At 50.9% G+C, this 19,740-nt stretch overlaps 2 protein-coding genes across 2 annotated transcripts in view; both read left to right on the top strand.

The window, feature by feature from the left end:
- Positions 1-7,657, top strand: part of LOC139233107 (serine/threonine kinase-like domain-containing protein STKLD1) — a 97,182-nt gene extending 89,525 nt beyond the window's left edge. Inside the window, exon 14 of the mRNA XM_070863642.1 lies at positions 7,264-7,657. Within this exon, the coding sequence (XP_070719743.1) occupies positions 7,264-7,427 (164 nt within the window). The 3' untranslated portion in view covers positions 7,428-7,657. The remainder of the gene's footprint in view (positions 1-7,263) is intronic.
- The window catches only part of adamts13 (ADAM metallopeptidase with thrombospondin type 1 motif, 13), a 196,053-nt gene continuing 183,787 nt past the window's right edge, over positions 7,475-19,740 (top strand). The window contains exons 1-2 of the mRNA XM_070863579.1: positions 7,475-7,538; positions 10,643-10,771. Coding sequence (XP_070719680.1) covers positions 7,475-7,538; positions 10,643-10,771 — 193 coding nt within the window. The remainder of the gene's footprint in view (positions 7,539-10,642; positions 10,772-19,740) is intronic.

The following is a 19,740-nucleotide window of genomic DNA, read 5'->3' as shown; positions in this document are numbered from 1 at the left end:
ACGCAGTCGAGTAGGCCCTGCCATACGCAGCTCTGCCAAACGACAATACAATCTTGTTTACAGTACTTGCCGACTTCCGATTTTTCGATGATATCTGCTTTAAGTTTTTGTCTGTCGTCATGCATGCCTGGGCAATCATGATGGCCTTGCTCAAATCCTGCGTCTCCACCACCAGTAGCTTACGCAGGATCACCTCGGGGTTGATGCCGATTACAAAGAAGTCCCGCAGCATGTCTCCCAACGCGTTTTCGAACTTACACGGTCCAACTAGACGTCTTAGGTCGGCAACAAATTCCGACACATCCTGGCCCTCAGAACGAACGTGCTTGTAGAATCGATATCGTGAGATGATGATGATGCCTTCTGGTTTGAGATGGTCACGTACCAGAGCACACAATTCCTCATAGTCCTTGTCCGTTGGACTTGCCGGCGAGAAAAGATTCTTTGAGTCCGTAGATTTTCGGACCACAAACGGTGAGGAAAACCGCCCTGCGCCTAACTGTGTCCGTGTGTTCCTCCATTTTGTTTTCCACGAAGTACTGCTCCAGCCGAGCTACAAAATCTGCCCTGTCCTCTCCCTCCAGGAATCTCTCCAGAATTCCAATTGTGCTCATTTTTGCACGCAAAGGTTCTTAAGTTACCTCGTCGCCAAACGTTATGTATGGAATAACTCGATAGACTGAATACTGTAAACTAACACAGGTACAAACCTGGCTCTCCTTTATTAGGGCCCAAAGTGATTACATTACATGATGGCTTGCCTTTTATACCTGGGCCACACACACACGTGCGCACAGTCCAATGACCTCTGACAGTGGCGCCACCTGGTGGCTAGTAACCCCAAGCATACACACATGACAGTGTAGAGGGAGCTTTACTCTGTATCTCACCCTGTGCTGTACCTGCCCTGGGAGTGTTTGATGGGACAGTGTAGAGGGAGCTTTACTCTGTATCTCACCCCGTGCTGTACCTGCCCTGGGAGTGTTTGATGGGACAGTGTAGAGGGAGCTTTACTCTGTATCTAACCCAGTGCTGTACCTGCCCTGGGAGTGTTTGATGGGACAGTGTAGAGGGAGCTTTACTCTGTATCTAACCCATGCTGTCCCTGCCCTGGGAGTGTTTGATGGGACAGTGTAGAGGGAGCTTTACTCTGTATCTAACCCCCTGTACCTGCCCTGGGAGTGTTTGATGGGACAGTGTAGAGGGAGCTTTACTCTGTATCTAACCCCGTGCTGTACCTGCTGTTATACAGACTATGGATATACTCTCTGTGTAGTCACTGTGTGGTTGCATAAGATGGAGACTTGTTACCTGATGTATTAACAATAAGGTTTACACTGTGTATATACTATGCTGGCACCACTAGAGGGTGCGACTGGTGGAGACCGGGGTTTCCTGCCCTGGTGGCAGGGCCCAGTATAAAAGGCTGCCCACCATGCTTGTGCCTCACTCTGAAGTTTGGAATAAAGGACCAAGGTCACTACAGTTTGAGTACAACACATAGCCTCGTGGAGTCATTCATCAGTACATTACAGACATAACAACTGGCGACGAGAATACGGACTCTCACGCGATTATGGCTACCTTTGGCACACTAAAAGACTTCGCAGAGGGTGATGATTGGGATGCTTTCACAGAAAGACTGGAGCAATATTTTGTGGCAAATGACCTGGCAGGGGAGACGGACACATTGGTGGAGAAGCACAAGGCTATACTGCTGACCAGTTGTGGGCCCGAGGTCTACCGCCTCGTCAGGGACTTGCTGGCACCCACGAAGGCCACGGATAAGACATACAACGAGCTGACTGAACTAATTTGCGACCAACTAAAACCAAAACAGAGCATCCTCACGGCCAGGCACTGATTCTACACTCACCGCAGACCTGAGGGCCAGGAGATTGCAAAATAAGCTGCCGACTTCAGGAGACTTGTGGCACCGTGTGATTTTGGCACACACCTCAACGATGCATTGTGAGACATCTTCGTTATAGGAATTGGCCACGAGGGCCTCCTTCACAAGTTATTATCTGCCGACACCACAGTCAACCTGCAGAAGGCCATCAGCATCAGTCAGGCGTTCATGACCTCGACCTGCAGCACCAAGCAAATTATTCATCCTGTGGACTCAAACCCGGCAAGTACTGTACACCGAATGGTGCCTTTCACAGGCAAGGCTGTAGAACGTGGCTCTACCCAGGGCAGAGAGCACAGACCTCAGGGTTCCAGAACTCAGAGTCCGCCGAGAGGTGCTAATCGAGTAGCACCATGCTGACGTTGCGGAGGAAACCAGAGGGCCCACCAGTGTTGGTTTGCTGAGTATGTATGCAAAGTCTGTAACACGAAGGGCCAACTCCAGCGTATGTGTAAAAGAAATACGACTTACCGTCTAGCAGAGAACATTAGATGACGTTGAACCCAGCGAGGAGTATGATGATTTGGACAGAGAGGCAGCTCAGCCCCAAGAAGAAGTGTATGGAGTGTATACCTGCACCACCGATTGTCCTCCAGTGAAGATGGAAGTCGACATAAACGGCGTTCCAGTCTTCATGGAAGTGGACATAGGAGCGAGCCAGTCAGTGATTAGCCAGGATGCCTTGAAAAATAACTCGAGCTGGTTCCAGTACAGGAAAAGGTGCACACCTACACCAAGGAGCTGATCCCAGTCATCGGTAGTGTGGATGTAAGTGTAATCCATAATGGCGTGGTGCACAAGTTACCTCTGTGGATTGTTGCAGGTGATGGTCCAACGCTACTCGGAAGAAGGTGGATGGGGAAGATCCAGTGGAAATGGGATGACCTCTTCACTCCAGCAATCGATGTCCCCCGTGCTCAGAGACAGAGCAAAACCTCACCTTCGCTTGGGCCAGGCACCAGAGAACAGACCAGCACAGCACCTGAGGCACAGACCGTCCATCGACTGCGTGGCAATGATCCGACCGGAACGACCTAAAAGTACCTTCCCGGCTCCAGTGGCAGGACCCCTGGGGAGGAAGATTGAATTCACAGGCACTCTTCCAGCTTTTGTGGCAGAATCACGGGAGAGAAGGATTAAGGCAGTCGACCTCGAGGACAGAGGCAAGATGGTGTCCTTGATGCAGCAAGGGGCAGCGTGGCTGAAATAAAAGATGTCCGCGGCCAGACCACGAGGTGCAACACTGAGGGACCAACACGTGGTGTCTAACAAAGGATCTGATTGGGGTAAAGCCAGCAGGGTTCTCTTAAAGGAGACCTGCAACCAACTGAACTTAAAGGGACATTGTATGCACGGCAATCAATGTAACGAACCGATTAAGATTGTGAACAAAATGTTGTTGCAAGATGTCGGGAATGGAGTGTCCCCAAAAGTAGCAAGCGAACGAACTCTGGAGGGTGAAGGCACTGATCCTGATACCCTGCCCCAGGTGTCCCCACAAGTTATAGGTCAGCGACCTCAGGAGGGTGAAGACACTGATCCTGATACCCTGCCCCAGGTCTATCCCACAAGTTATAGGTCAGTGACCTCAGGAGGGTGAAGGCACTGATCCTGATACCCTGCCCCAGGTGTCCCCACAAGTTATAAGTCAGTGACCTCAGGAGGGTGAAGACACTGATCCTGATACCCTGCCCCAGGTCTACCCACAAGTTATAGGTCAGTGACCTCAGGAGGGTGAAGGCGCTGATCCTGATACCCTGCCCCAGGTCTATCCCACAAGTTATAGGTCAGTGACCTCAGGAGGGTGAAGGCACTGATCCTGATACCCTGCCCCAGGTCTATCCCACAAGTTATAGGTCAGTGACCTCAGGAGGATGAAGGCACTGATCCTGATACCCTGCCCCAGGTCTATCCCAGGCTGTAAGCACCCGATGGCACTATTCCCCACGGACCTGGAAATGAAAATGGCACCAATACACGCAGTCGGCCGCCGTTACCCAACACCCGGGTGGAGACGGTGCAGCCCCCAGACCCGGTCACTACCTCGGCCATGTCCCGGAGCGAAAGGTCAGAACCAGCGAGTTCCCCAAACGGGACCTGGAACAGCCAGGTTCCCAACACCGTTAGAGAGCAGGCAGAAGATTCTGCAGCCTCACAGGAGGACAGGGAGGCCGCACACATCTGTGGCTCTGCCCACCACTAGGCAACGGCAAAGGTCCTGAATCCTGGCAAGGTGAGCAAACCTAACCTGGAAAGCAGCTAATGTAATGTTTAAAAAAAGGGGGCAGACAAAAGGCAGGTAACTATAGGCCGGTTAGTTTAACATCTGTAGTGGGGAAATGCTTGAAACTATCATTGAGGAAGAAATAGCGGGACATCGAGATAGGAATAGTGCAATCAAGCAGACGCGGCATGGATTCATGAAGGGGAAATCATGTTTAACTAATTTACTGGAATTCTTTGAGGATATAACGAGCATGGTGGATAGAGGTGTTCCGATGGATGTGGTGTATTTAGATTTCCAAAAGGCATTCGATAAGGTGCCACACAAAAGGTTACTGCAGAAGATAAAGGTACGCGGAGTCAGAGGAAATGTATTAGCATGGATAGAGAATTGGCTGGCTAACAGAAAGCAGAGAGTCGGGATAAATGGGTCCTTTTCCGGTTGGAAATCAGTGGTTAGTGGTGTGCCACAGGGATTGGTGCTGGGACCACAACTGTTTACAATATACATAGATGACCTGGAAGAGGGGACAGAGTGTAGTGTAACAAAATTTGCAGATGACACAAAGATTAATGGGAAAGCGGGTTGTGCAGAGGACACAGAGAGGCTGCAAAGAGATTTAGATAGGTTAAGCGAATGGCTAAGGTTTGGCAGATGGAATACAATGTCGGAAAGTGTGAGGTCATCCACCTTGGGGAAAAAAAACAGTAAAAGGGAATATTATTTGAATGGGGAGAAATTACAACATGCTGAGGTGCAGAGGGACCTGGGGTCCTTGTGCATTAATCCCAAAAAGTTAGTTTGCAGGTGCAGCAGGTAATCAGGAAGGTGAATGAAATGTTGGCCTTCATTGCGAGAGGGATGGAGTACAAAAGCAGGGAGGTCCTGCTGCAACTGTATAGGGTATTGGTGAGGCCGCACCTGGAGTACTGCGTGCAGTTTTGGTCACCTTACTTAAGGAAGGATATACTGGCTTTGGAGGGGGTACAGAGATGATTCACTCGGCTGATTCCGGAGATGAGGGGGTTACCTTATGATGATAGATTGAGTAGACTGGGTCTTTACTCGTTGGAGTTCAGAAGGATGAGGGGTGATCTTAGAGAAACATTTAAAATCATGAAAGGGATAGACAAGATCGAGGCAGAGAGGTTGTTTCCATTGGTCGGGGAGACTAGAACTAGGGGGCACAGCCTCAAAATAAGGGGGAGCCAATTTAAAACCGAGTTGAGAAGGAATTTCTTCTCCCAGAGGGTTGTGAATCTGTGGAATTCTCTGCCCAAGGAAGCAGTTGAGGCTAGCTCATTGAATGTATTCAAGTCACAGATAGATAGATTTTTAAGCAATAAGGAAATTAAGGGTTACGGGGAACGGGTGGGTAAGTGGAGCTGAGTCCACGGCCAGATCAGCCATGATCTTGTTGAATGGCGGAGCAGGCTCGAGGGGCTAGATGGCCTCCTCCTGTTCCTAATTCTTATGTTCTTGTGTACTAGCCCCCCCCCACTAGCAGGGGGCACAGCGCCGCCATCAGACGACTAGGACCCTGTCCGGTTGCTCTGGAACCTGTGTCCTCGCTTACCTGTACTGCTACCTCAGTACTGACCATGACTGAACCGTGAATGCAATCTACCCAATCCTGGCGCACGACCGTAAAACGTAACAAATGTAAGTCACTGAGCCAAGGTGTCACGATACAAACTGTAACTTCCTTTCTTTGTACTTGCTCTGTGTCTGATCCTGTATGTTAATGTAACGGGCCTGCTGCATGATCTCGCTGTGACCGGGGGGGGGGGGAACGGGGGCGGGGGAAATGGATATATGTAACCATGGACACACACATGGATCACACCCAGAACCCACTGGAACCTCCACTGCATCATCGAACCATCCAAACTGGTAACCACTACCCAACGTGCAGGGAGAGAGCCAAGCCAAAGCACAGCCAAGGTGCAAGGGCTATTGGCACTTAAGTCTGGGGAGAGCTAAGCCACAGCACATAGTGCAAAGGTAATTGGCACAAAGGACTTGGGGAAGAGTGATGTTACATATACCGACTATAGATATACTCTCTGTGTAGTCACTGTATAGTTGCATAAGATGGAGACTTGTTTACCTGATGTACTATCAATCAGGTTTACACTGTGTGTATATACTATGCTGGCAGCACTAGAGGGTGCAACTGGTGGAGACCAGGGTTTCCTGGTGTGCAGGGCCCAGTATAAAAGGCTGCCCACCATGCTTGTGCCTCACTCTGGATTTTAGAATAAAGGACCAAGGTCACTAGAGTTTGAGTACAACACATTGCCTCATGGAGTATTCATAAGTACATTACAGACATAACACCTGCCCTGGGAGTGTTTGATGGGACAGTGTAGAGGGAGGTTTACTCTGTATCTAACCCCGTGCTGTACCTGCCCTGGGAGTGTTTGATGGGACAGTGTAGAGGGAGCTTTACTCTGTATCTCAGCCCGTGCTGTACCTGCCCTGGGAGTGTTTGATGGGACAGTGCAGAGGGAGCTTTACTCTGTATCTAACCCCCTGTACCTGCCCTGGGAGTGTTTGATGGGACAGTGTAGAGGAAGCTTTACTCTGTATCTAACCCTGTGCTGTACCTGCCCTGGGAGTGTTTGATGGGACAGTGCAGAGGGAGCTTTACTCTGTATCTAACCCCGTGCTGTACCTGCCCTGGGAGTGTTTGATGGGACAGTATAGAGGGAGCTTTACTCTGTATCTAACCCCGTGCTGTACCTGCCCTGGGAGTGTTTGATGGGACAGTGTAGAGGGAGCTTTACTCTGTATCTAACCCCCTGTACCTGACCTGGGAGTGTTTGATGGGACAGTGCAGAGGGAGCTTTACTCTGTATCTAACCCCCTGTACCTGCCCTGGGAGTGTTTGATGGGACAGTGTAGAGGGAGCTTTACTCTGTATCTGACCCCGTGCTGTATCCACCCCAGTCTGTGAGGCTCAGTGCCACTTGTGTACCTGGGATATACCATTTGCCGGTGATTGAATTGTTTTGATAGCGGGTCGGAGCAGAGTACGGGGGTCGGGGGCGGGGGGGTGCCTGACCTGGAGCCCAGTTCAGTTGTGAATGTGTGAACCCCGGTGTTTATGTTTCCTTTCCCACAGAAACTGCATCAGTTGTAATTGGAAAAGGCAAAGGGATTCAGGAAATCCTGCTAACCCTGAGAATGTATATCGAGAACAGCCACATCTGCATTTATTGCTGTAGTGCACTGTGGAGCCTGGTCACTAACAGTGAGTCCCAATCAGTCCTTCCCTCTGCGACCTGATGTTTGAGCTAGGAAGGTGAAGCTTGACCAACACGCGGGAGAGCCGAATGGAAGGGTGCGATGAAGAGGGGCGGGAAGAGGCTTGTCTGGAGCAGACACAGGCGTCGAGCAGTTGGGTTTCTGTATTGTAAATTCCATGTGACGTGTCGTGTGTGCTGGGGAGGAACAGGAGACTTTGGATGCACGCTTCCCTGACCTCTCCTTCGGAACAGGAGGAGGCCATTCAGCCCCTCGAGCCTGTTACACAGGAACAGGAGGAGGCCATTCAGCCCCTCGAGCCTGTTACACAGGAACAGGAGGAGGCCCATTCAGCCCCTCGAGCCTGTTACACAGGAACAGGAGGAGGCCCATTCAGCCCCTCGAGCCTGTTACACAGGAACAGGAGGAGGCCATTCAGCCCCTCGAGCCTGTTACACAGGAGCAGGAGGAGGCCATTCATCCCCTCGAGCCTGTTAAACAGGAACAGGAGGAGGCCATTCAGCCCCTCGAGCCTGTTACACAGGAACAGGAGGCCATTCAGCCCCTCGAGCCTGTTACACAGGAACAGGGGGAGGCCATTCAGCCCCTCGAGCCTGTTACACAGGAACAGGAGGAGGCCATTCAGCCCCTCGAGCCTGTTACACAGGAACAGGAGGAGGCCATTCAGCCCCTCGAGCCTGTTACACAGGAACAGGAGGAGGCCCATTCAGCCCCTCGAGCCTGTTACTCTGGGACAGAAGGAGAGCATTCAACCCCTCAAGCCTGTTTCTCCATTCAGTTCGATCGTGGCTGATCTGTATCTTAACCCCATCTCCCCGCCTTGGTTCCGTAACCCTTAATACCCTTGTCCAATAAAAAATATCAGTCTTTTTTCACATTTCAAATTGACCCCTGGCCTCAACAGCTTTTTGGGGGAGAGAGTTCCCGATTCCCACGGCCCTTTGTGTGAAGAAGTGCTTCCTGACATCACCCCGGAAACGGCCTGGCTCTAATTTTAAGGTCCTGCCCCTTGTTCTGGACTCCCCCCACCCCAGGAAATAGTTTTTCTCTTGATCTACCCGATCGAATCCTTTAATCATCTTAAACACCTCGATGAGATCGCCCCTTAACCTTCTACACTCGAGGGAACACAAGCTCAGTCTGTGCAACCTGTCCTCGTAATTTAACCCTTTTATCCCCGGTACCATTCTGGTGAATCTGCACTGCTCCCTCTCCGAGGCCGATATACCCTCCCTGAGGGGCGGGGCCCAGGGCCGAACGCAGTTACTGCAGGCGGGGTCTGACCAGGGCTTTGTGTAACTAAAACATTACTTCCTTCCATTTGCACTCCAGCCCGCTCGAGATGAAGGCCAATACACAGACCTGAAATGCTAGCTCTGTTTCTCTCCACAGATGCTGCCTGACCCGCTGAGATTTCAAGCATTTTCTGTTTTTATTCCAACATTCCATTAGCTTTTTCGCTTCATTTTTTGTACCATTCCAGTAGTTTTTCGTGATTTCTGCACTTGGACCCATAAATCACTTGGCTCTTCCACAGCTCGCAGCTTTGAGCCATGTAGAAAAGAAAGACTTGCATTTATGTAACAAAAAGGATAACTTCACACTTCCCCCCATTGAACTGCATCTGCCATAGCTTCGCCCATTTTCTGCTCCCATCTGCACTATTTACTGTGCCACCTAACATAGTGTTGCCCGCAAATTGACCATCACGACTTGGAAACATATATTGTCACTGGGTCACAATCCTGGAACTCCCTCCCTAACAGCACTGTGGGAGCACCTTCACCACACGGACTGCAGCGGCTCAAGAAGGCGGCTCACCACCACCTTCTCAAGGGGCAATTAGGGATGGGCAATAAATGCCGGCCTTGTCAGTGACACCCACATCCCGTGAAGGATATATATTTTTTTTAAACTGAGATCTCTGCCTCTCTTAATTCTTTGTTCAGGGTTTTGCCTCCAATACCTTACCAGTCCGTGCAGTCCATTCCATGTAGGAAAAACTGATGTCAGTCCTGAATTTGATCCGAGAACTTTCTGTTACGGTTTAGCTTGAAGTATTTTTCATATTTTGGGAATGCCCATGACCCCCCCGACCCCCCCACCTGTCCCGCCCTCCTTTAGGACGGGAAACACGGTGACGGGTTCCCGCTGTTGGTGTTTACCCAGTGAGGAGTCTGGGTGGATGTTGGGTGAGTGCAAGACTGGGCTCGGCAGTGACGGCCACCACAGTCGAATATCCGGCCAACACTCTCTGTGCAGGTTGATAGCCCTGGAGCAACTGCTTGGGCGGGGCACCAGACGGGGGAGTCCCCATCTCGCAGAAGCATTTATATAGCGCCTTTCACCACCTGAGGATGCTTTACAGCCAATGAAGTACTTTTTGAAGTGCAGTCACGGTTGTCATGTAGGAAATGCGGTAGCCAAATAATGCACAGCAAGATCCCACAAAAAGCAATGTGATAATGACCAGATAATCTGTTTTAATGATGTTGTGGGATAAATATTGGCCCCAGGACACCGGGGAGAACACTCATGCTCTTCAAAATAGTGGACTTAACGATTATTTATGTCCACTTGAGAGGGCAGATGGGGCCTCGGTTTAACGGCTCATCCGAAAGACGGCAGTTCCAATAGTGCAGCACTCCCTCAGTACTGCCCCTCCGACAGTGCGGCGCTCCCTCAGTACTGCCCCTCTGACAGTGCAGCACTCCCTCAATACTGCCCCTCCAACAGTGCGGCACTCCCTCAGTACTGCCCCTCCAACAGTGCGGCACTCCCTCAGTACTGCCCCTTAGACAGTGCGGCACTCCCTCAGTACTGCCCCTCTGACAGTGCGGCGCTCCCTCAGTACTGCCGCTCTGACAGTGTGGCACTCCCTCAGTACTGCCCCTCTGACAGTGCAGCACTCCCTCAGTACTGCCCCTCTGACAGTGTGGCGCTCCCTCAGTACTGCCCCTCTGACAGTGCGGCACTCCCTCAGTACTGCCCCTCTGACAGTGTGGCACTCCCTCAGAACTGCACTGGAGTGCCAGCCTAGATTTATGTGCTCAAGCCCCTGAAGTGGGACTAGAATCCTCAACCTTCTGATTCAAGAGGCGAGGTTGCTGTGCACAGAGCCACGGCTGTCAGGAGAAGGGTGGGCCTGACCTACAGCCCACTCGCACCTCAGTCAGGGGATGGTGGGAGAGGAGAAGACCTGTGTAACCGTGTGCCTCTCGCTGCTCCTCCTGTAGAACAGAATGCGTGGATCGCCGTGGCGGAAGGTTCGCTGGAAACGGTGCAGGAGATCCTGGAGAGACACGTTCAGAATGGTGACGTGGTGGAGGCCTCCTGCTCAGCACTGTGGGTCCTGTGCTTGGAGCGTGAGTCCCTAAACCCAGTCACCACAAAACACGCATCGCCTCTGGCTGACATAAACACCAACACACACACGGTGCACAGACCCCCACACACGGTCTCGGGGGTCTGGGTCTCCCCAGGGTCCGTGTGTGCGCTGTCTCGGGGGTCTGTGTCTCGGGGGGGGGGGGGGGGGGGAGGGGGGTCTGGGTCTCGGGCGGGGGTCCGGGTCTCGGGGCGGGGGTCCGGGTCTCGGGGAGGGTCTGGGTCTCGGAGGGGGGGGGAGGTCTGGGTGGATCCGGGTCTCGGGGAGGGGGGGGTCTGGGTCTCGGGGGGGCGTCCGGGTCTCCCTGGGTCTCCGGGGGGTCTGGGTCTCGGGGGGTTGGGTGGGGGGGGGGGGTGAGTCCGGGTCTCGGGGCAGGTCTGGGTCTCTGGAGCGTCCGGGTCTCCCTGGGTCTCGGGGGTGGGGGTGGTCTGGGTCTCGGGGCGTCCGGGTCTCCCTGGGTCTCGGGGGGCGGGGGGGGGGGGTCTGGGTCTCATAGTAACATAGAGAATAGGTGCAGGAGTAGGCCATTCGGCCCTTTGAGCCTGCACCACCATTCAATATGATCATGGCTGATCATTCACCTCAGTACCCCTTTCCTGCTTTCTCTCATACCCCTTGATTACCTTAACCTTAAGGGCCATATCTAACTCCCTCTTGAATATATCCAATGAACTGGCATCAACAACTCTCTGCGGCAGGGAATTCCACAGGTTAACAACTCTGAGTGAAGAAGTTTCTCCTCATCTCAGTCCTAAATGGCCTACCCCTTATCCTTAGACCATGTCCCCTGGTTCTGGACTTCCCCAACAACGGGAACATTCTTCCCACATCTAACCTGTCCAGTCCCGTCAGAATCTTATATGTTTCTATGAGATCCCCTCTGATATCAGGGCAGTTGTGAGAGACGATATTGGCTCTAATGAACAAAATGTTGAATCATTGTGGGTGGAGATTAGAGATAGTAAGGGGAAAAAGTCACTGGTGGGCGTAGTTTATAGGCCCCCAAATAATAACTTCACGGTGGGGCGGGCAATAATCAAGGGAATAATGGTGGCATGTGAAAAAGGAACGGGGGATTTTAACCTACATATCGATTGGTCAACTCAAATCGCACAGGGTAGCCTGGAGGAGGAATTCATAGAATGCATATGGGATTGTTTCTTAGAACAGTATGTAACAGAACCTACAAGGGAGCAAGCTATCTTAGATCTGGTCCTGTGTAATGAGACAGGAAAAATAAACGATCTCCTAGTAAAAGATCCTCTCGGAATGAGTGATCACAGTATGGTTGAATTTGTAATACAGATTGAGGGTGAGGAAGTTGTGTCAGAAACGAGCATACTATGCTTAAACAAAGGGGACTACAGTGGGATGAGGGCAGAGTTGGCTAAAGTAGACTGGGAACAACGACTAAACGGTGACACAATTGAGGAACAGTGGAGGACTTTGAAGGAGCTCTTTCATAGTGCACAACAAAAATATATTCCAGTGAAAAAGAAGGGCGGTAAGAGAAGGGATAACCAGCCGTGGATAACCAAGGAAATAAAAGAGAGTATCAAATCAAAGACCAATGCGTATAAGGTGGCCAAGGTTAGTGGGAAACTAGAGGATTGGGAAAATTTTAAACAACAGCAAAGAATGACTAAAAAAGCAATAAAGAAAGGAAAGATAGATTACGAAGGTAAACTTGCGCAAAACATAAAAACAGATAGTAAAAGCTTTTACAGATATATAAAACGGAAAAGAGTGACTAAAGTAAATGTTGATCCCTTAGAAGATGAGAAGGGGGATTTAATAATGGGAAATGTGGAAATGGCTGAGACCTTAAACAATTATTTTGCTTCGGTCTTCACAATGGAAAACACAAAAGCCATGCCAAAAATTGCTGGTCACAGGAATGTGGGAAGGGAGGACCTTGAGACAATCACTATCACTAGGGGGGTAGTGCTGGACAGGCTAATGGGACTCAAGGTAGACAAGTCCCCTGGTCCTGATGAAATGCATCCCAGGGTATTAAAAGAGATGGCGGAAGTTATAGTAGATGCATTCGTTATAATCTACCAAAATTCTCTGGACTCTGGGGAGGTACCAGCGGATTGGAAAGCAGCTAATGTAACACCTCTGTTTAAAAAAGGGGGCAGACAAAAGGCAGGTAACTATAGGCCGGTTAGTTTAACATCTGTAGTGGGGAAAATGCTTGAAACTATCATTAAGGAAGAAATAGCGGGACATCTAGATAGGAATAGTGCAATCAAGCAGACGCAGCATGGATTCATGAAGGGGAAATCATGTTTAACTAATTTACTGGAATTGATTCATGAAGGGGAAATCATGTTTAACTCATTTACTGGAATTCTTTGAGGATATAATGAGCATGGTGGATAGAGGTGCACCGATGGATGTGGTGTATTTAGATTTCCAAAAGGCATTCGATAAGGTGCCACACAAAAGGTTACTGCAGAAGATAAAGGTACGCGGAGTCAGAGGAAATGTATTAGCATGGATCGAGAATTGGCTGGCGAACAGAAAGCAGAGAGTCGGGATAAATGGGTCTTTTCGGGTTGGAAATCGGTGGTTAGTGGTGTGCCACAGGGATCGGTGCTGGGACCACAACTGTTTACAATATACATAGATGACCTGGAAGAGGGGACGGAGTGTAGTGTAACAAAATTTGCAGATGACACAAAGATTAGTGGGAAAGCGGGTTGTGTCGAGGACACAGAGAGGCTGCAAAGAGATTTGGATAGGTTAAGCGAATGGGCAAAGGTTTGGCAGATGGAATACAATGTCGGAAAGTGTGAGGTCATCCACCTTGAGAAAAAAAAACAGTAAAAGGGAATATTATTTGAATGGGGAGAAATTACAACATGCTGCGGTGCAGAGGGACCTGGGGGTCCTTGTGCATTAATCCCAAAAGGTTAGTTTGCAGGTGCAGCAGGTAATCAGGAAGGCGAATGGAATGCTGGCCTTCATTGCGAGAGGGATGGAGTACAAAAGCAGGGAGGTCCTGCTGCAACTGTACAGGGTATTGGTAAGGCCGCACCTGGAGTACTGTGTGCAGTTTTGGTCACCTTACTTAAGGAAGGATATACTGGCTTTGGAGGGGGTACAGAGACGATTCACTCGGCTGATTCCGGAGATGAGGGGGTTACCTTATGATGATAGATTGAGTAGACTGGGTCTTTACTCGTTGGAGTTCAGAAGGATGAGGGGTGATCTTAGAGAAACATTTAAAATAATGAAAGGGATAGACAAGATAGAGGCAGAGAGGTTGTTTCCACTGGTCGGGGAGACTAGAACTAGGGGGCACAGCCTCAAAATACGGGGGAGCCAATTTAAAACCGAGTTGAGAAGGAATTTCTTCTCCCAGAGGGTTGTGAATCTGTGGAATTCTTTGCCCAAGGAAGCAGTTAAGGCTAGCTCATTGAATGTATTCAAATCACAGACAGATCGATTTTTAACCAATAAGGGAATTAAGGGTTACGGGGAGCGGGCGGGTAAGTGGAGCTGAGTCCACGACCAGATCAGCCATGATCTTATTGAATGACGGAGCAGGCTCGAGGGGCTAGATGGCCTACTCCTGTTCCTAATTCTTATGTTCTTATGTTCTCATCCTTCTAAACTCCAGTGAATAAAGGCCCAGTCGATCCAGTCTCTCCTCATATGTCAGTCCAGCCATCCCAGGAATCAGTCTGGTGAACCTTTGCTGCACTCCCTCAATAGCAAGAACGTCCTTCCTCAGATTAGGAGACCAAAACTGAACACAATATTCCAGGTGAGGCCTCACCAAGGCCCTGTACAACTGCAGTAAGACCTCCCTGCTCCTATACTCAAATCCCCTAGTTATGAAGGCCAACATACCACTTGCCTTCTTCACTGCCTGCTGTACCTGCATGCCCACTTTCAGTGACTGATGAACCATGACACCCAGGTCTCGTTGCACCTCCCCTTTTCCTAATCTGCCGCCATTCAGATAATATTCTGCCTTCATGTTTTTGCCCCCAAAATGGATAACCTCACATTTATCCACATTATACTGCATCTGCCATGCATTTGCCCACTCACCTAACCTGTCTAAGTCACCCTGCAGCCTCTTAGCGTCCTCCTCACAGCTCACACCGCCACCCAGTTTAGTGTCATCTACAAACTTGGAGATATTACACTCAATTCCTTCATCTAAATCGTTAATGTATATTGTAAAGAGCTGGGGTCCCAGCACTGAGCCCTGCGGCACTCCACTAGTCACTGCCTGCCATTCTGAAAAGGACCCGTTTATCCCGACTCTCTGCTTCCTGTCTGCCAACCAGTTCTCTATCCACGTCAGTACATTACCCCCAATACCATGTGCTTTAATTTTGCACACCAATCTCTTGTGCGGGACCTTGTCAAAAGCCTTTTGAAAGTCCAAATACACCACATCCACTGGTTCTCCCTTGTCCACTCTACTAGTTACATCCTCAAAAAATTCCAAAAGATTCGTCAAGCATGATTTCCCTTTCATAAATCCATGCTGACTTGGACCGATCCTGTCACTGCTTTCCAAATGCGCTGCTATTTCATCCTTAATAATTGATTCCAGTATTTTCCCCACCACTGATGTCAGGCTAACCGGTCTGTAATTCCCGTTTTCTCTCTCCCTCCTTTTTTCAAAAGTGGTGTTACATTAGCTACCCTCCAGTCCATGGGAACTGATCCAGAGTCGATAGACTGTTGGAAAATGATCACCAATGCATCCACTATTTCTAGGGCCACCTCCTTAAGTACTCTGGGATGCAGACCATCAGGCCCCGGGGATTTATCGGCCTTCAATCCCATCAATTTCCCTAACACAATTTCCCACCTAATAAGAATATTGTGGTGTATGTAGCACACAAATCACTGACTCCACACGGTCTGGTGTAAGTCTAACTGCTGTGACCTTCGTCCTTTATTGTTCAGCTCCAGAGTGCCTCCCAGGTGTGGTGGTCACCCTTATATAGTCCTTCTTACAGGTACTACCAGGGTTTCCCACCGCAGCGCCCTCTGTGGTGTGGCATAGTACTTACATTACATTTAAGGTACTGGGACGATACATACATCATTACATAACATCACCTTCCCCCCCCCCCCCCCTCCCACCTGGACGCAGGACAACGATACACACATCGTTACATAACATCACACTTGTCCAACGGAAGGCAGGTGGGCATAGACTGTGCGTTAGTATGGTACATATTATCTGGTACATTAACTGGTTATTGACTGGTAGCGGAACCTTGATTTCCTTGTTAACCGTTATCATTAATTGTACTTCATCCATTATTTTGCACAAATACAGTGGCCATTTAGCATAAAAAAGGTAATTCTTATTATAAATTCACTATCTCACATTAACATAGCTCATTTTAAACTAGCTCTGCCAAACAGAAGTCCTTTGTGGGGACCACCTCTTTGTAAGGCCCTTTTAAGACTCCCGGGTGCATTTCCTCTTTAAGACGTCATCTTTGATGCAGGAGGATGCCATGAGGCTTCTCCTTGGGCGCCGCCATCTTTGATGCTCTGCAGCTCCGACACGATGCCACCGCCATCTTCTTCTCCGCCGCTCCGAATGCCCTCCGCCACCGCAGCCTCCGCTCCCCTCCGCTGCCACCTGACTTGCCGCCTCTCCAGCGGCCGCACTTGCCGCGTCCCCCGTAGCCCCCGACCTCCAGCTGCTGCCATGGCCGCCCGACGCTACCAGCTCCTCGGCGGGGCCCTTCCGAACCGCCGGCCCCTGGATCCCTCGGCACCCCTCCCACTAGGCCCCTCTGTGCAGGGCTGCTTGCCTGTGGGGGATTGAGGCTGCAGGGTCTCTGTGTGAGGCCCGGGCCTGGGACTTGCCTGTGGGGGCTGGGGCTGCAGAGTCTCTGTGTGAGGCCCGGGCCTGGGACTTGCCTGTGGGGGCTGGGGCTGCAGGGTCTCTGTGTGAGGCCCGGGCCTGGGACTTGCCTGTGGGGGCTGGGCCTGCAGGGTCACTGTGTGAGGCCTGGGCCTGGGACTTGCCTGTGGGGGCTGGGGCTGCAGGGTCTCTGTGTGAGGCCCGGGCCTGGGACTTGCCTGTGGGGGCTGGGCCTGCAGGGTCTGTGTGAGGCCTGGGCCTGGGACTTGCCTGTGGGGGGATTGAGGCTGCAGGGTCTCTGTGTGAGGTCCGGGCCTGGGACTTGCCTGTGGGGGGATTGAGGCTGCAGGGTCTGTGTGTGAGGCCCGGGCCTGGGACTTGCCTGTGGGGGCTGGGCCTGCAGGCTCTCTGTGTGAGGCCTGGGCCTGGGACTTGCCTGTGGGGGCTGGGGCTGCAGGCTCTCTGTGTGAGGCCCGGGCCTGGGGCTTGCCTGTGGGGAGATTGAGGCTGCAGCTCCAGCTCGGTCGGCGCTGCTCTCTGGGGACCCGGGGAACAGCAGCCTGTGGGGTGGTGAAGTCTTCCCAGCTCCCACGGACCGTCCCCATCCACCTCCGGCCGAGGAGCCTGCAATGACCCACAGAGGTAAAGTGTGCGTCTCGTCCCCGTGGGATACCTGCACCATCGCTCTGCCGAGAACAGGTATCAGTTCCCTGGTGTAGGTACGCAGCTTCACCGTGACCGGGACCAGCTCGGGTCGTGCAGCTGGGTTAATCCACAGTTTATCAAAAGTTCTCCGACTCATCAACGACGGACCCGAGCCCGTGTCCACTTCCATACTCACTGGGATTTATACTTCACTTATCACTGGGGGCGAATCGTCAGTACATGTGTACAGTCCAAGCACCTCATCTTCTTCTACCTGCTCCTCGCTGAACAGTGGATCATCCCCCATCTCCTCAGCCACACGGTGAGTCCGATTTATTTTACACATACGCTGAAGGTGGCCTTTAACGTGGCAGGTATTGCACATGTACTCCGCAAACCTGCACCGGTGAGCCCCATGGCTTCCTCCACAGCGCCAGCATGGTGCTGCTTGATTGGCCCCCCTCAGCGGACTCTGAGCTCCAGGATCCCGAGGTCCGTGTTCTCTGCCCCGGGCAGAGCCACGTTCTGCAGTTTTGTCCGTGGTGGGCGCTATCCTGTGGACAGTGCCTGCCGGGTTCGAGACTGTGTGGATCATCTGCTTGGTGCTGCAAGTCGAGGTCATATGTGCCCGGCTGATGGCGATGGCCTTTGTCAGAGTGACTGTGGGTTCCGTGGCCAGCAGCTTGTGAAGGAGGCCCTCGTGGCCAATCCCCATAACAAAAACGTCCCACAACGCCTCGTCAAGGTGTGCACCAAAATCACACGGCGCCGCGAGTCTCCTGAGGTCTGCAGCATATTTGGTGACATCCTGGCCCTCGGGCCTGCAGTGATGGTAAAATTTGTATCTGGCCGTGAGGATGCTCTCCTTCGGTTTCAACTGGTCACGAATGAGTTCAGTCAGCTCCTCGTATGACTTGTCCCTGGCTCTCCCGGGTGCCAGCAAATCCCTGACGAGACAGTAAACCTCATCTCCACAACTGGAGAGCAATATCGCCTTACGCTTATCTCTCATTGCGTCCGTGTCCTCCGTCAGGTCATTTGCTGTGAAGTAGTACTCGAGCCTTTCCGTAAAGGCCTCCCAATCATTGCCCACGGTAAAATCCTTTAGCGAGCCCAGAGTAGCCATGGTTGCGTGGAGTTCGCCGCTTCCTCGTCGCCAATGTGGTGTATGTAGCACACAAATCACTGACTCCACACGGTCTGGTGTAAGTCTAACTGCTGTGACCTTCGTCCTTTATTGTTCAGCTCCAGAGTGCCTCCCAGGTGTGGTGGTCAGCCTTATATAGTCCTTCTTACAGGTACTACCAGGGTTTCCCACTGCAGCGCCCTCTGTGGTGTGGCATAGTACTTACATTACATTTAAGGTACTGGGACGATACACACATCATTACATAACAGATATCCTTCAGTTCCTCCTTCTCACTAGACCCACTGTCCCCTAATACATTCGGAAGGTTATTTGTGTCTTCCTTCGTGAAGACAGAACCGAAGTATTTGTTCAATTGTTTTGCCATTTCTTTGTTCCCCATTATAAATTCACCTGAATCCGACTGCAAGGGACCTACGTTTGTCTTCACTAATCTTTTTCTCTTCACATACTTATAGAAGCTTTTGCAGTCAGTTTTTATGTTCCCTGCAAGCTTCCTCTCGTACTCTATTTCCCCCTCTTAATTAAACCCTTAGTCTTCCTCTGCTGAATTCTAAATTTCTCCCAGTCCTCAGGTTTGTTGCTTTTTCTGGCCAATTTATATGCCTCTTCCTTGGTTTTAACACTATCCTTAATTTCCCTTGTTAGCCACAGTTGAGCCACCTTCCCCGTTTTATTTTTGCTTCATACAGGTATGTACAATGGCTGAAGTTCATCCATGTGATCTTTAAATGTTTGCCATTGCCTATCCACCGTCAACCCTTTAAGTATCCTTTGCCAGTCTATTCTAGCCAATTCACACCTCATACCGTCGAAGTTACCTTTCCCTAAGTTCAGGACCCAAGTTTCCGAATTAACTGTGTCACTCTCCATCTTAATAAAGAATTCTACCATATTATGGTCACTCTTCCCCAAGGGGCCTCGCACAACAAGATTGTAAATTAGTCCCTTCTCATTACACATCACCCAGTCTAGGATGGCCACCTCTCTAGTTGGTTCCTCGACATATTGGTCTCGAAAACCATCCCTAATACACTCCAGGAAATCACCTCATTCCCTCAGTACCCCTTTCCTGCCTTCTCTCCATACCCCTTATCCCTTTAGCCGTAAGGGCCATATCTAACTCCCTCTAACGCCACACAAGTGCCAGGCAATGACTGTCTAAAACAATCAAGAGTCTAACCATCGCCTCTTGACATTCAACGGCATTACTATCGCTGAATCCCCCACCATCAACATCCTGGGAGCCACCATTGACCAGAAACTTAACTGGACCAGCCACATAAATACTGTGGCTACA

Source organism: Pristiophorus japonicus, chromosome 20, assembly GCF_044704955.1.
Source record: "Pristiophorus japonicus isolate sPriJap1 chromosome 20, sPriJap1.hap1, whole genome shotgun sequence".
Lineage (NCBI taxonomy): Eukaryota > Metazoa > Chordata > Chondrichthyes > Pristiophoridae > Pristiophorus > Pristiophorus japonicus.
Note: the sequence above shows the minus strand (reverse complement) of the source record. Positions and strands in the feature narration are given on the sequence as shown.